The sequence below is a fragment of the Felis catus genome, chromosome D1 (assembly GCF_018350175.1).
Source record: "Felis catus isolate Fca126 chromosome D1, F.catus_Fca126_mat1.0, whole genome shotgun sequence".
In the NCBI taxonomy this organism is placed as follows: Eukaryota; Metazoa; Chordata; class Mammalia; order Carnivora; family Felidae; genus Felis; species Felis catus.
The window spans coordinates 85,557,819-85,574,731 of NC_058377.1; the positions used below are offsets into that span (position 1 = coordinate 85,557,819).

The 16,913-nt window shown below is 35.5% G+C and overlaps 1 protein-coding gene across 8 annotated transcripts in view; it reads right to left on the minus strand.

The window, feature by feature from the left end:
* DCDC1 (doublecortin domain containing 1) overlaps positions 1–16,913 on the minus strand; it is a 475,155-nt gene that overhangs the window by 418,058 nt on the left and 40,184 nt on the right. For all 8 annotated transcript variants that reach the window (XM_045039088.1, XM_045039084.1, XM_019812218.3 and 5 more), the window contains 2 exons: positions 15,970–16,126; positions 15,317–15,479 (listed from right to left, as the gene is read on the minus strand). In XM_045039088.1, the coding sequence (XP_044895023.1) occupies positions 15,317–15,479; positions 15,970–16,126 (320 nt within the window). The remainder of the gene's footprint in view (positions 1–15,316; positions 15,480–15,969; positions 16,127–16,913) is intronic.

Genomic DNA, 16,913 nt, shown 5'->3' on the forward strand with positions numbered 1-16,913 from the left:
CTTATACTCCAATTATAGATCAATTTTCCTAAAACATCAATTTTATCATTGCCTGAAGAGAAACTTCTTGGAGCTAGCTTTTGAAGTTTTCCACTAGTCAGTCACCCAATCTGTCAGGTACGAGGAAATATTTATTAAACCTTCCTATGTGTCAGACCCTGTGCAAGAAATATGCTCCTTCCTTTAAACTTATGTCTAACAGAAGAGTTTACTGACAACCTGACACTATCCAAATTTTCAGGTTTTATCTTACCATGGCTTAAAGCACTATTTTACCTAAGCCAATCCGCTCATTGTCTTTTAATTACATCAAGGGCACAAGTAAAAAAAAAAAAAAAAAAAAAAAAAAAGCTTATTTATTTTGACAGAGAGAGAGTGAACGAGCAAGAGTGGAGGAGGGGCAGAGAGGAAGAGAGAGAGAGAGAGAGAGAGAGAGAGAGAATCCCAAGCAGGCTCTGCACTGTCAACACAGAGCTCAATGAAGGGCTTGAACTCACGAACCACAAGACCATGACCTGAGCTGAACTCGAGTCAGACACTTTACTGACTGAGCCACCCAAGCACCACACCAAGGGCATTTTTAAGTTCATTCTTCATCTATTCAGACTCAAGTCCTTCTCAAGACCCAGTTTAAGATCTTCCTTTAGTGCTCCAGCCCATAACAGTCCGTCATCTCTCCGATTCCTCATAGCACACTCACTCATGTATTCATTCATTCAGTAATGTTTGAGAACATACCACATTTTAGGTGCTGTATTACATACTAAGGAAAGAGCATAAGCCATCTGAAATTATGTAAATATTTTACAAATATATATCCTGTTTCTGTTTCCATACTTAACCTCTTTGAAGGTAGGAATCAAGTCTATATTCATTATTAGGGTATACATAAATTCACTGCACATGGCACAGTTACTAAATGTTAACATTTCTGTGGATTTAAATGTTTAATTGGTAGAAATTTAATTTTATGTCACTTTTTTAACATACTAATTATGCAAAATCAATTTTATTGCCTGTGTGTATACACCTACCATTTTTATTCCTTATAGCTTTCCAGTATGAACTTAATTTTTTTTAACGTTTATTTATTTTTGAGAGACAGAGACAGAGCATGAGTGGGGGAGGAGTAGACAGAGAGGGAGACACAGAATGTGAAGCAGGCTCCAAGCTCTGAGTTGTCAGAACAGAGCCTGGATGTGGGGCCCGACCCCACAAACTGTGAGATCATGACCTGAGCTGAAGTCAGACACTCAACTGACTGAGCCACCCAGGCACCCCCATTATGAACTTGAATATGACAGATCTACCACCTTGATGCTCATCGATGACAACAATGGTACAGAATTTCTTCAGGAAAAGAAGAAACCTGCCAAGGAGAACTGCTTGCCAAATGAAGGTTTAGGAGTGGAGTAAACTGGAATAACTCAAAGTATATTTAAAGTAATTGCTTACATATTCCTCAAGACTAATTTGGGGGGGGACGTCATCTCTCTTAAATACCCTTTTCCAGCTTGGACACCCTTCCCTTGTACAGATGTCTACCACTGGCAATCCCACCGTACCATCATTATCATTGTGTGCTTCCTTAGCTAACTATACACTGCCGACCTAGTGCATGGAGCAGGTGTTCAGTAAGTGCTGCATGAATCAATGAATAAGGCTACCCTTTATTCCAATGTAACTTATTCTGATCAAAGAAATATATTTATAATTCTATTACCTGCAAACATGGAAGGACACTTTACTCACTTAAAAATAGTCTAAAATAACAAGAGATCACATTTCTGAAGTTTCAAATCAGTTTTCTGAAAGAACTCTTGATGGATGTAGGAAAAGCACATAATACAGTACATTTTAAGCTAAATTTGAAAATATCATTTATAACATAAAAATATACAGTTTTTTAAAGGTATTCCTCCTATTTTCCAGATTTTTGTTGATACTGATAAACATGGAAAGATTATTAGAAATATATAAAAATTTTTATACAAGTAAAGATGTTTAAACCAACCCGCAAAACAGTCTAATAAAATAGTACTAATGATGACTAAAATGTATTAACAATATATTAGATAAACAGCTTCTCTAGTAGTTAAGAGCATGGGTTCTTCAGCTAAACTCCCTAGATTTGAATCTTAACATAATCTTTGAAAAAAATCAGTCAATCTTATTTGCTTTAATTTTTTTTCTTTACTTTTTTTAGAGAGAGAGAGAGAAAAAGAGAAAGAGAAAGGGGAGAGGGGCAGAGGGAGAAAGAGAGAGAGAGACAGAGAGAATCTTAAGTAGGCTCCACAGTCAGTGCGAAGCCCAACATGGGGCTCGATCCCACAATCTTGGGATTATGACCTGAGTCAAAATCAAGAGTTGGACACTCAAAGGACTGAGCCACCCAGGCACCCCTACCTTAGTTTTCTTATCTGAGAAATGAGAACAGTAATAGTAATTCCCTTATTTGTTGTATGGATGGAAAGAATTTATACAGATAAAACACTTATGTGTAAATAAGAAACACAGTAAATGGTGACATTATTATTCTCCTCATGATTTTCATCAAGAACTTAGCATATACAGAACAATGTGTTAAGTGCTTTATGTACATTAACTTGTTTTATCTTCACAATCTTAGGAGGTAGGTAACATTATCATCTCCATTTTATAGACAAGGAAAATGAAACCTAGGGAAATTAACCAACTACATCTCTACCATAGAGATCTCTATCATACATCTTTATCTTTTAAGTAAATCAGAGATCAGACCTAGGCTTAATGATTTCAAAGCCTGCTGTCTTAACCATGACACTGTAAAAATTAATAAAAGAATTCCATTAGTTTAAAATGACCAGATTTCCCCAACTTCTTATTTTCCCACATCCTACCATAGTTCCACCTTAAGACCACCTAAAAAGCAGCTGCCCCCAGTGCCTATAATTTGGTCAAAATGTCCTTATGAAAACTACTGTGATTGTGGCTAACAGATGAAAAAATGCTAAACATCAATCATCATCAGGGAAATACAAATCAAAACCACAATGAGATATAACCTCACACCTGTCATAATGGCTAAAATTAACAAATCAGGCAACAACAGACATTGGCGAGGATGCGGAGAATGAGGAACCCTTTTGTGCTGCTGGTGGAAATGCAAACTGGTGCAGTCACTCTGGAAAACAGTATGGCGGTTCCTCAAAAAATTAAAAGTGAAACTACCCTACGACTCAGCAATTGCACTACTAGGTATTTATTCCAAGGATACAGGTGTGCTGTTTGAAAGGGGCACATGCACCCCAATGTTTATAGCAGCACTACTGACAATAGCCAAATTACGGAAAGAGCCCAAATGTCCTTCAACTGATGAATGGATAAAAAAGGTATGGTATATATATACAATGGAATATTACCTGGCAATCAAAAAGAATGAAATCTTGCCATTTGCAACAACGTGGATGGATTATGCTAAGCGAAATTAGTCACTCAGATAAAGACAAATATCATACAACTTAACTCATATGTGGAATTTAATATACAAAACAGATGAACATAAGGGAAGGGGAGCAAAAATAATATAAAAACAAGGAGGAGGACAAAACATAAGAGACTCTTACATATAGAGAACAAACAGAGTTCCTGGAGGGGCTGTGGGTGGGGGTATGAGTGAAATGGGCAAGAGCATTAAGGAGGATGCTTGTTCGGATGAGCACTGGGTATAATATAAATTTTAAAAAATAAACAATTTTTAGAAAAAGAAAAAAAATATTGTGATTTGTTTACAAATATTTGTGTCTGAATAAGGTTTTTCAACCTTGGTAAGTATTGACATCTCTTTGTTCTTTGTGATAATGGCTGTACTGTGTATTATGGAATATTTAGTAGCATCCCTGGCCTCTGCCCATTGGATGCCAGTAGGACCTTCCTAGTTGAAACATCCAAAAATATCTCTAGACATTACCCAATCTTCTCCAAGGGTCAAAATCAACCCCAGTTTAGAACCACTGCAATAAAAGATTTTGAGATAATCTCCCTTTGCAGAAGTGTAGGGAGCTGTGAATAAGCCATTGGCACACACCATGCACTTTTCTGACTCCAAACTTGACCATGGCTTTTCCCTCCCTTTTGGTGGGCTCTCTCTCTTTCTTTTCAACTGAGTCTCACCTCTTCTAAGAAGTTTTCTTTGATCTATCTTTATTCAGGATTTATAGCTTCATCTTTATGCTCTCATTTCATTAAACTTCTCTGGTTTTGTACGTGTGTCCTTGTTATAATTTGAGCATTTTTAAGGGCATTGAATGTGTTTTTATCTGTGTGCCTCTCTAGTATCTAGCACATTGTAAACAAGTGTGCTTATTAGACATTTAACAAAATAATAAAAGTTGATCATACATTTTTAATACAAGCAATTAATCCCTGATGTATAGCCAGCACCTGAAGTAGGGCTTATCACATAGCAAATGTTCAAAAAAATATTTGTAGGGGCACCTGGGTGGCTTAGTCAGTTAGGTATCTGACTCTTGGTTTTAGCTCAGGTCACGATCTTACACCTTCATGTGTTCGAGCACCATATCGGGTTCTGTGCTGGCAGCATGGAGCCTGCTTGGGATGCTCTCTTTCCCTCTCTTGCTGCCCCTCCCCTACTCGTGCTGTCTCTGTCTCTCTCAGAATAAAAAACAAACTTAAAAAAATTTTAAAAAATATTTGTAGAATATTAGTCAAACATGTCAGATAAGAGCATCACTATTATTTCACTAGATATATACCAGGTAATATTTTCATTAGTAAATATAAATTGGACTCCTGTTTTTTTCAGTATTTTGGAAAAAGATTACATTTTGTTACTCATGATTAATTAGGTTTTTCATTGCCATGTCCCTCATTGAATTTACTCAGAAACCAAAATACATATCATGAAAGATAGCTCAGAGTAGGAAGAAGCAAAAAAGTCATAGGCTTAGTGCATTACAATGTATTGACTTCAGAATTGCACAACCTTGAAGTTCAAAGAAACTGAAAATTACTGACTCTAACCACCTGCTTCATTTACTCAATTATTCATTCAACAAACATGCACTCAGTGCCTATAACATGTTCCCTGCCGCCTCAAAGAGTTCTCAGTCTGTTTGGGAAGACAACAAAGGAAAACAAACACAAAATATGGCAGGTGCCTGGTCAGAGGTATCCATAACGTACTGGGAGAATATGGAGCAGGGACACCTGCCACAGCTCATGGTGGCTGAGAAAGGCTCCCCAGAGGAGGACATAAGGTAGGACTTAGAGGACACACAGAGTGTGTATAAGAGTGAGAGCATAATCCAGAGAGAGGAAATGATACAAATAAAGACGCAGAATTATGCAACAATATGATGGATCATTGGGAGGAGACTGAACACACAGTGGCCAGGCATGGATCAAGGAAGGTGGGAAGTAGTCATATTAGAGCCTATGCACAATGCTTACAGTCCCCACACTTCCCAAAGCAGGCCATTCCATCTTTTGGAAAGGTGGAACTATTGGAAAAATCTTCCTTACATTAAGGCAAAATCTGCTTCTCTAGGTAACAAACCTATTAGGATAAAATGAGGAAAAAAAACAGCTCTAACGCAGCTTGTCCTCAAAATATGGGCCATGGGTCTCCTATATGAGAACAGCTAGAGAACCAGAGAACCGTCATATTTAGCAACACAAGGTGATTCTTCTCCACATCACAGCTCTAGAGCCATATGTCTTCACATGAAGAAATGTGGTGAGGGCTGACAGCCTGAGTAAGCATTATTATATCCAGGGGCAAGAAGAAAACAGTCTTTTTTTTTTTTTTAAGAAGAAATTTTTTTAAAGTAACTCTACCCCCAACATGGGCCTCAAACTCATGACTCCAAGATAAAGACATGCGTGCTCTACCAACTGAGCCAGCCAGGCAGCCCGGAAAAACAGAATCTTCACCCTTTCACAGCAGCATGAAGAAACTGAAGATGCTCACCAAAACCCTGCCTAGATTTTAGCCTTGGTGAGTTAGAGGATTAAGTGAGGTTGGGAGTGGGTAGAAGGAGAAGTAATCAAATAGTAAGGGGATGGCTGGGTACTGGGGCAGGAACGAGGCCAAGTATTAAAACAAGAAACTTAGTGCCAACTAAACCCACTTTGAGCTTCTCGGAAAACATACTAGCCATAGCTAGCAAATGCTTTCTATATCTTTGTCTTTTGTTAACTTTCTCACCTTAAAACCCTGGCATCTCTCCCAGTGTTGAGGCTATATGGTACCTTTACAAGAATTAGAAAACTGCCTCTCCACCTCGTCAGCTCCCCCTCCCCTGCACCATGGTGAAATTGAAAAAAAGTGAGTGTAGCTCCACAGTCCTTCAGCTATGCACAACAGTGGGCAGTGGCCCTGAACCTTCCCAAAGGTCACACTATCTCCTCTTCCTTACTTCCTTACTTTCAATAATAGTTAACAAGCACTGCCTGTATGCAAGGCACTATGAGAAATACAAAGAGAAGTACTAAATGAAAGAAGAGAGCCTCCTATCACCACCAAAAGAATGATTGAGGAGAGAGAATAGGCAAGAATGGGCATTCCTGAGAGGATATGGGAGGGCTGAAAATCTCAGATCTACAGGTTCCTGGGAGAATCTTTTATCCCAGCACTCCACTTCTGAGCATTGTCTGGTCTCAGACAAGCATTAGCATAACCATTAGCCTCTCTGCGATGTAATTATTCTTGGGCTGGCTTACTCTGGCCCCCTGCCAAACAGGAACATTCACAAATCTACATATGAATTTGGGGTAGGGGGTTTTTAATATACTCCTCCTAAACATCCACTGACTATTTACAGCTGAGCCTGCTGCTCTGATGAGATCTATTTTCCTGGCAGTCACCTCCCTGAAATACGGATGGTTTGCCATGGTACCTATTTCATTTCGTCCTTCATTCATCCATTGAACAACATTTACTGAGCATCTATTAAGTGCCAGACCCTGTGCCAGAAAATGATGGTGAATAAGGTAGCCATGGTTTCTGCCTGAAACTAACTTGGTCCAGAGGGGCAACAGACATTTATACATCTGATGATTACAAAAGGGGATATTGAGAATGCAATGGGAGCTTATCCTCACTACTGGGAGTTTCCCCAGAGAGTAGAACCAAATACAATGCCTATCCCTATATGAATGCAACAGCAGGATCCCTGGAGGTCCACTTTGGAGAGTTCTTGAGACTCTGTCTTGTTGACAGTACTCTCAGCAAAGTCTCAGTGCCTCTACATTCAATTGCCAAAGAAGGGGTCCTAGTCTTACCTCATCCTCTCCTTTAAATTTGCTAGCCACACCTAGTGGGTTCCAAAGTCACAATCAGACCTGTCCCTGTCTTCTCCTCATGCACTTCTTTCTGGAAAGTTAAGAGACCACTGGGTGAGAATGGCAGTGGAGACTACACTCAAGTGAAATTCTAAGGCTCAGCATAACCTTGGAAAATAGCTCCCCAATGGGACATCTCCAGATGCTTAGGGACTGCCAAGTCCCCTTGACTATTCATATATTTACTGTCCTGAAGCACTCGGAAAATGTTAGGCCCCAACCATACGTTATATTTTATTTTGAAGAATCCACATCCTATTTTATTTTCATGGTTTTGTTTATAACTAAATCATGAAAAAGATAAAGCACTTTCTAGCCTGCTTCTGTGATAGAAAGTCTACCTACGATATCATTACATTTTCTCAGTCTACTTCAAAAAATACAACATCTGTCATAAAATTAAATAAATCTGGGTGTTCCCCATTGTAATTTTCCATTTTGCATGTGCCAGGCAAAAAGAATACTGCCTTTTGTCACCAAAATAAAAGCAGCACATTTGCAACTTCAAATCCATGAGCTTATTAAAAATCTTATTTTAAAAAAATTCATTCTCTTCTAATTGGGCAATAAACTTGAAAATACTTTAATGTTCTGATTGTCAAGCAGGTATAGATAATGACATTAAATATGAACAAGCACATCATTTCATGGGTGCAAGATAAGTTTATAAAATATAAATGCTCTGACAGTAAGAAAACATACTGCTATACTCAATTATATCATTTGTTCAAAATACAATTGCTTCTATGTTTGGTAAATAGAATAATCCAGGTCACATTCCTGTGTTCAACTGAGTTTCTAGTCACTCCCTTTTCTTTAAATACTTGTGTTGTTTCTGCATGTTCCTAAGTGTCATCATTTATTGCTATAGGCATGATGGTTATATTTAACTAATAATGACAGTGGTTGTCATTAGATTTTAACTCAGTAACACTAGTCTGACATATCATTTGAAGTATGTCTTCAATTTAAATTTGATTAAAATTACAAACATCCCATCTATTGTGCCAATCAAAATGTTTTCACCCTTTCCCTGAACTTTTCTATGAACTTTCTTGAAATAAGTTATGGCAGCTTTAAGTAAAGGCTAGCCTTGGGTCATAAACATATTTTAAACTATGACTCTTGGAATAGAGCACAGCAAGACCACTTGGGACTTTTTTAAAAAGAAGGACTTGATTTTGACTTACACCCTGGACAAATTCTTAAGGCAAAAAGCACAATATAGTGAGAGTTCAAAGGCTCTAACTCAGATTCCTATATCATGCTGTATACATGGGTGCTTTGCAGGGATTTGAATTTGCACAAGCAAAAATTGTCACAATTCAAAAAGCTGCATTTTAAAATCTTAGACCTAGCAAATACCTTTGGCAGTAAAATCAGGTACTGTGACGGCTTGTATGAAAAGCTGATGGAAATGTGCCTAGTAAGAGATAGTGCAAAAGGAGGGAAAATAAATAAAGATCAGATGTTTTAGACATCTACTATGTATGGCAGGCTTTTACATACATCATCTTATTTACTCCTCATAATGATGCTGTGAGGTGTCTACTATGGGGCTCAATTTGTGAATAAAAAAACTGAGGCTGAGAGAGGCTAAGTGAGTTGTCCAGGCTCATACTGTAGTTTGCTTCCCTGGCAGTAATGAAGAAAGCAGAAGTAAATGTTTTTGCTGTTATTTTCCTGACTAGCTAGCTATTCTAAAAAGGGAGGAGTGGACATAAGGTTCTGATTAATAGCCTTGGGATCTTAATAGCAATTGGAACCTTAGTTATGTTTAGGAAATGCTATTCTCAGTGTTCTATTTAAACTAGGAATTTATAGACATTTAATTTTCAAATAATTTATCTTGTTTTAGAAATAAAGACAAGACCCAATAATTCCTTAAGATGTTAGTACCTCAATTTTACAGGTAAGGTCAATGAAGCACAGACCAATCTGCCCAAGGTTATATATATAGCAGGGACTAGAATCTTGCAAGATCATCTGACTTCAAGGCTAGTGTTCTTGCCACTAAATAATAATACGTTTCTCATGTCTTTCTCAATACATGTCTGAGAGCTTGAAAAACTAATGGTCTGAAAGGCAAACCCCTGAAAGAGTACCTGCCTAAAAGATTTGATTTAAAGTTTACTGCAAATGCCTGTTTCATTTGAAAAATCATCTCCTTTTGTTTCCATGACATTATTTGTTCTTACGATACTACCCTTTTTATTTGTTTTATAACACTTACCACTGTCAATAAACACCTTATTTGGTTCTTTATATATTTCTTGTCTTTGCTCCTTCTACTTCTCTTAGCTCCATGAGACCTCTCTCTTCACACCATAACCTTAAGGTTTGAAGCAATGCCTGGCACATTGTAAGGACTCAATACATATATTTTGAGGGAATGATTAAATGAATTAATGGTCTTTCTTTATTCCTCTGCCTCCTTAGAGAACTACAATTTTTTTATTACCTCTCACATACTCTCTCAGGTCTAGCCAGGGAGATAGTCTCTCTGTCTACTTTTACTCATGTAGCAAACAACTCAATGTGATATAAAGACAGTATTTATAATACTTCTGAGTTAATACTATGGTGAGGGGGCACCTGGGTGGCTCAGTCGATTGAGCATCTGACTCTTGGTTTTGGCTCAGGTCATGATCTCACAGTTCATGGGTTGGAGCCCCGCATTGGGCTCTGCACTGATGGTGTGGAGCCTACTTGGGATTCTCTGTCTTCCTCTCTCTCTGCTTCTCTCTCTCTCTCTCTCTCAAAATAAGTAAATAAACATTAAAAAATACTCTAGTGAGAATTAAAATTTATCTGTTTTTTTTTGCAGCTACAACAGAAGGACCTTACCCAGAGTCCTAAGGTCAGATGTAATTCCATAAATAGAATTCATGGATACAAAAATGTTAATATAGCGCATATATCCTAATAGTGAATAGATCATATGTTATGTAGTGTGTCCAGCAAGGTTTAGGGTAGCAGCCCATAATCAAACATATTAATTATTTTTTAAATACAACTGGTTATCTATAGTAAGTAAGGTTCTGCTACCAAATGAATTCTGAAAAAATTGTTTTATCTTCGGCAATTTTGAATTTTGGAATTGCATATAAGAGATTATGGACTTGTAGCACTAACTCAGGAATTGTGAGGAGTAAATATAATACACTTAAAGCACATAATTCAGCGCGTGACATACAGAAAGTATTCAAATTATCAGGACAGTTCTAGGTTTGCACACCTTCGCTAAACAAGCGTAGCCCCTAGGTATATATGCAACTCAACAGTTCATGAATATGTCAAGGATTTAGATGACTCTCAATGACTTGATAATTTGACAATATAAGGAGATGCTGCCACTTGTATGCTCTAGATTTTCCTATTAGCTAAGGACAGTTTTTAGAAGGTCCAACTCTTGCAATATTCTTTAGATCGACATCTGTTTATATAGTAAAGATATGCTACACTCTTACAGGTTTTAAGCATTTGGGATAGAGAAATAAATAAAATACATGCTTAAGTTTTACCCATGTGTGATCATCACAAAACCCAATCTTAGCTTTAGCAGGACAAAGCAGTCCTTGGTATAGTCAGCACTGTAGCACTGTCTTGAGATCTAGCAGCAAGAATAGCAAGGTGTGATAGGAGGTGGGTAGTGGGTTATTTCTTGAAACATGTGCTTTTAACACAACCATTTAAAAATCAACAAATTCAGAGACACATAATGGAACAAAATATAATGCATGAATCCAGGTTCATTAAACTAACGCATTTTTTGAAAAACAAAATATGACAGAACATTTCATTATTGACGTAGATTGGAGAAAAAGTGTTATGCTGCTATTTAGAATGTGTCTTGTATGTCATGGAATTGAAATATTTCTAAATCATCAATAATTAAAATGATGAGAATCCATCATTTCACTGACATTTACTTCTACATGAAAAGATGGCCTATTTTAAATGTGCTCACACATATTCTTGTCAATCACAAGCTGTCACAGCAAATTATTTCATTTTGTAGATCACATGGCAGTTAGCAGAAAATCTCTAGGTTTAAATTTAGATCTTAGGTGTAGTATCAAGAATTCTTTTCATGGATTTTTTTCTGGGACTACATCTTCACAATACAGTATATGAAAGATGTAAAATCTTATTCATAGTACTCAGTTTCATTTCTGGTTAACAAAACTCAGGACTGAAATGAATCATTGTAAATGATAGCTCTAAAAGCCAAATAGTCGAATAGAATATATAGGAAAGAATGAAAATATAAAGCTAAAGAAAACTTTAAACAATCAGAACACCACACAATGGAACTTGGACCTAATGAGTTAGATCCAAGCAGCTTTTTTCCTCTCATCTTTTTTAAGACATTTAAGTAATTGCAGGGCATTTCTTATGCTAGGTTGGCACGGTCTACAGCTTCTAACAGTTATAAAGGAGCTAAACTCTCATAAACCCCATGAATCTGATGCAAGCATTTTCACTGTGCCATTAAAGAAGATTGAGGAAACTGAATAAAACCTAAAGTGCATGCCCATGAATCCAAAAACTTTTAAAATGCCTCTTCAAACAATTCATTAACTACATCTTCACAATTCTAGAGAATCATTAATAGATTTCAGAATCTTCAAATGCCATAATTATATGACCTAATAAGACCGTTGATCTTCATCAAGAGTTATTATAAAAAAGATTTCTATTTTTCCCCACACACAATCTTCTGCTTAGGCATTTAACTTCAAAATGTAAGAATTATTCTAATACTGCTTTTCAACAGGGAATGCTTCATGTCAGTCTTGACCTTGGCTTGACCTCTACATGAACGCTTTGTGTTTCCAGGTATGTGATAAATAGCTCTCTGGCTTTCTATTAAATCTAGTGGCACTGGCTGTCAACAGTGGTACTCAAAATGGGTAGTAAAGTAGTTAAAAATTAGAGATGTTCCTTAGGTCTTTTTCTACCTTAGTAAATCTGGAAATAGTTCTGAGGCTATTTTCACTGTTGACATTGCTTTTCCAAAGAACAATAAGAAAACAGTGAAGTATGGAAATACAATTGCCAAAATATATACAGACTTATTTGGCCTTCCTGTACCAGAAATAACGTAAATTTTCCTTTGGAGGACCCATTTGACTTATGTTGTTAAAAAGGGTTCTCAATTTTAAGGATTTGTAACTTATAAGCTCCTTAAAGGCCAGGACTTCTATCCCTAAGCCAAAACTGCATACATAGTAGATACTTAAATACTTATTGGTTTAAATTTAGATTGAATTAAATTAAATTGAAGTTAAAATCAGAGATAAAAGAATAATGGTTTTTTAAAAAAGGACTCTAAGCCCCCCTTTTCATCTGTCTCTGATGTGGTCTAGTACCTGGCACATAGTAGGCTCTCAATGAATGTTTGCTGAATGAATGGAAATCTTTATATTAAAGTAATGGCTAATTATTGACTCTAATGCCTGTTGATTACCTGAATATAAAATATTCATGTTCACGTAGAGAGCTACAAGAGTAGCACCCAATTCTGCCAGCTGTTTTTATCCTATTTACCTTTAGAATGCTTCCTTACTCTAAATTTATCTACCACCTTCAAGACTATTCACACATGTCTTATTTTTATGGTACACTCATGGCAAGTTGACAAATTATTGATTATCTGTAAAATACATGCAAGAAAGGTAATTTTAACCTGATTTGAAAAAGTACATGTGAATATGTGGGATATATAGATATATAGATAGATATAGATATATAGACATATAGATAGATATGTAGATAGATATAGATATAGATATATATTTGAAATCTTCCCACACTTCTCTCAAATTATTTAATTCAAGTTAAAGACTATACTATGTATATATAATATTTATTTACATTTATGTTCTTAAGGTTCTGGAAGAAACCAAATATCAGTCTTTAGTCTCCTAGGCTTATCTATGAGCTTAACATAGACAAGTGGCTTTTTCCCCATTATACTTATCCTAGGTCTTTTTAATGGACATGTGATATGCTAGTCTGTGTCCAAGCTCACCTACAATTTCTTTTCTCAAAAGACAAGGCACATCTGCCACCTGCTCTACTCCGTGTCCCAGCAACAACTGTCGAGCAGCATAAAGATTGATTATCAGTCAAAAACCATTGCACAACACCAGATTTTGGTGGGTTAAGCTTGCTGATCCAGCAAGAGATGGTGTGAAATTTTCAGGAGTGTGTGCCAACATTTTGGTGCTAAAAGAACAGCAGTGCATGTCACAGTGAAACACAGCCAAAGATATGCAGACAAAGCAGAGAAGTTTTTTGTTCTGGACTTGGCTTTAAAAAGGATAAAAGAGAAAACAAAAAGTAGGAGGAAATTAGTTTGTACATTTAAAAATCATCCACCAAGCTAGTCATGTGTTTAACACTGTTATTTTAGGCATACATGTCCAGAAAATTTTCCACGAAGCTTGGCTATAAATAATATTTATATATCTCTTCACCAATACCATTATGAAAGGCCAGTATTTCTTATTAATAAAAACAATCAAGATTTTAAGGAAGCACTCATTACATACACACTTAAATATAAAATAGTCACAGAAACATTTACCTACAAAGACTCATGTTTTTATACAAGATTAATTTTACAAATGATTCAATGAATACAAAATAAAAGGAGCCATAATTTAAAGTTAAATCAAGATTTGAAAAATATATGGGTCTACACTTTTGCACAGGTAATTTTTGCTGAGTATTATAGCAACAAGTTTCTTTACCTTGAACCAAATTACCTTGAACTTTCTACTGATTTCAAGAAATTATTCCTGATGATCAAGTATTTTCAAAGAGATAGAAACCCTAGTATCATCTTATATAATAACATTAATAGAGGAAGAATTTTCATCATCTCATCTGTAATGAACTCCAGAATTACTTCTCTTCCACTTACGCAATTATTGCTTAGACTTGTCCTGGTTCACCAGCTTTATAGCAGTTGTAGAAAAAAATACTTCTAATAAAGTATTAAAAGTATAGGGGAACATAGCAGTTAGATACCCTGAATTTGCATGCCAAAGTTCTTATGCCATTTAAATGTGATTACTATATATAGCATTTGATGACAGACTATGGATATGACATGCTTGTAAGAATATTCTCAGTACTTTTCTTTCTTTCTGGAAATGTATTCTTTCTCACTGAAGAAAGAAAAATGTTTGTTTTAGTTTAGAAAATCACATTTGTGAATGTTAGAAACACTGCACTTTTGAAAAAAGAGCTTACCAGCATATGTCTAAAATACATATGTTTGTATTTGTGTGTATATATAACAATACACATACGTGTATATACACATATATATGTGTATATATATAATAATATACATATGTGTATATACACATATGTGTATATATATTATTATATATACACACAAATATAAACTACACACACACATTTCAAGGTTTAAAAAACTCAAGCTGCAGTATTTACCTTATGGAAAATTTTGTTAGGAAAATCACATGTATATAAGAATTATATGTTTATTCTGATCACATTTTCATAGTTATGTTAATGCCATCTGAAAAAAGACCAAGAGTGTAAATGAATAAATGCTCCTTGAAACTTTGAACTATTTTCTGAGAGAATAAATCTAATGAATTATGTCTGTTGGGTGTCACAGAAACTAAACAGTAAATTCAATAATCTCTGATTTAATTTATTATATTTTCACCATTTAACCTCCTGCAGGCTCCCTAATGTCTATTCAGATCTATATTAAATTAAGCACCAATGCTAATGAAGGGCAATAAACGTGGCTGTCAGTGGATTTTTCTTTCATTAAGCACATTATCCTCTTACTGAGCTGTAAATGCGTAAACATTAGTTTTGTTAAACCATGCAAAAAAGACAGGATGAAAATCATTTTTTAATTGCACCCCTGAAGCAATTTACTGTGGGTGGGGGTAGAGTATATTTTTTTCTTTTTTACCTTTAATTTTTTTGAATGGATCTAAAAAGGGCTCTCCTGTTGAAACATAAACGTCGGCTTCATGGGGTATATCTTCAGGTTTGAGGGCTTCAGTGCCGTCTGCCAAGAACACTCGTCGTGCGGCCATGTTCAGATTCAGCTTTTCTGTGCACTCCTCCAGCAACTAGAAGAAAGCAAGAGGTAAGAGAAAGTGAGTTAGGACAAAGAAGCAACACATTGCCATGAAACAAAAGGTGCTAACGATGAAAACAGACACCCATTGAGTCACTGGCCAAGTTAAGTAACTGAAGTAACTCCACCAATGTATTTTCTAGCACTTGAAAATATACAAAGAGGAAAATCACAGCTCTGAGAATATCTAATTATTGTCTAATTTTAGTTCTTAAATATTCTGTCAGTTTAACAACTCCACAAGACAGAAAATCATCGCATCTGTTTATTAAACAGAAGGGTCATTTATTTATTAAATGTACCATTTACATGTTGATAAACAAGAAAGGAATAAAATGTCTATGAGATCTATGTATACATAAGCAATTTACAGATTCATCACTAAAAAGAAAATTTTAACACAATGCCATCTTTTTCATTTTTTATATTATGAAAGAGTAAGGGAAGAAATAAAGCACTGAAAACTTATGAACACTATTTACCAAGGTGATGGTTGGTACTGTAACTTTGGCAAAGACCGTTCTACATCCATTTTTGTAAGCTGTTACTGTAATCACTCTGGGATGAAGTTTGTGTCTTTGACATGATCTCTGCCAATTCTGGGCCGGCTGAAATTTTACAGAAGAGAACTCTGCATCTCTGAAGGAAAAAAACCCACAAAATTGGTGTATGTTAGTAATAACATTTAAATAAATATTATCTTAGGCATGTTTTACAGATATAATCCCTAGTGATCGTTTCTAAGTATTCACCAAAAAAACCTTTTTATAGGCTAAGATTTAAAAAATTTAATATAGAATAGGCTTGCTAAAACTGTTCATGTAAGGCAGCTGAAAATAATTGATTTTTATCAATTTACTTATAAAACACCACAACACTCATTTAAAAAAAAGTATGTATATATGCTATGTTCTGATAGAAAACAAAAAATAGTAACATGGTCCTACCATCATGAAATAGCAAACGGGTAAGATTTTCCATTAAGTTTTCATGTTTATCAAAGTACTTTGATTTTTGAAAAAAAGATTTGAAATTCAAAGTTTCTTATTCTAAATTTCCTACTCTAAAATTAATTGTAATTACCTTCATCTCAAATTGTTTGGGGTAATAAAGGAAACTTTCTAAGTTTTGACTTCATCCAAAATCAGTTTCAGTCCTCATTATTTCCTCAGCAAAAGTACATGGTAAATGACTAATATGTTGTTTTGATTTCAGAGTTCTCTAACTAACCCTGGTAATTCTTTAAAAAGTAAACATTTTAAAATAAAAACTTCAGGTAAATTAAAGTCATAATACACCTACCTAATCAAACATGAAAATAACGGGAGTATCAGTTTCTTGGTTTGAGTTTTGCTCTTACCAACATTTTTTTCTGTCCATAAATTCTTAGGTTTGACAGTTTATGACAATAATCTTGAAGTGAAAA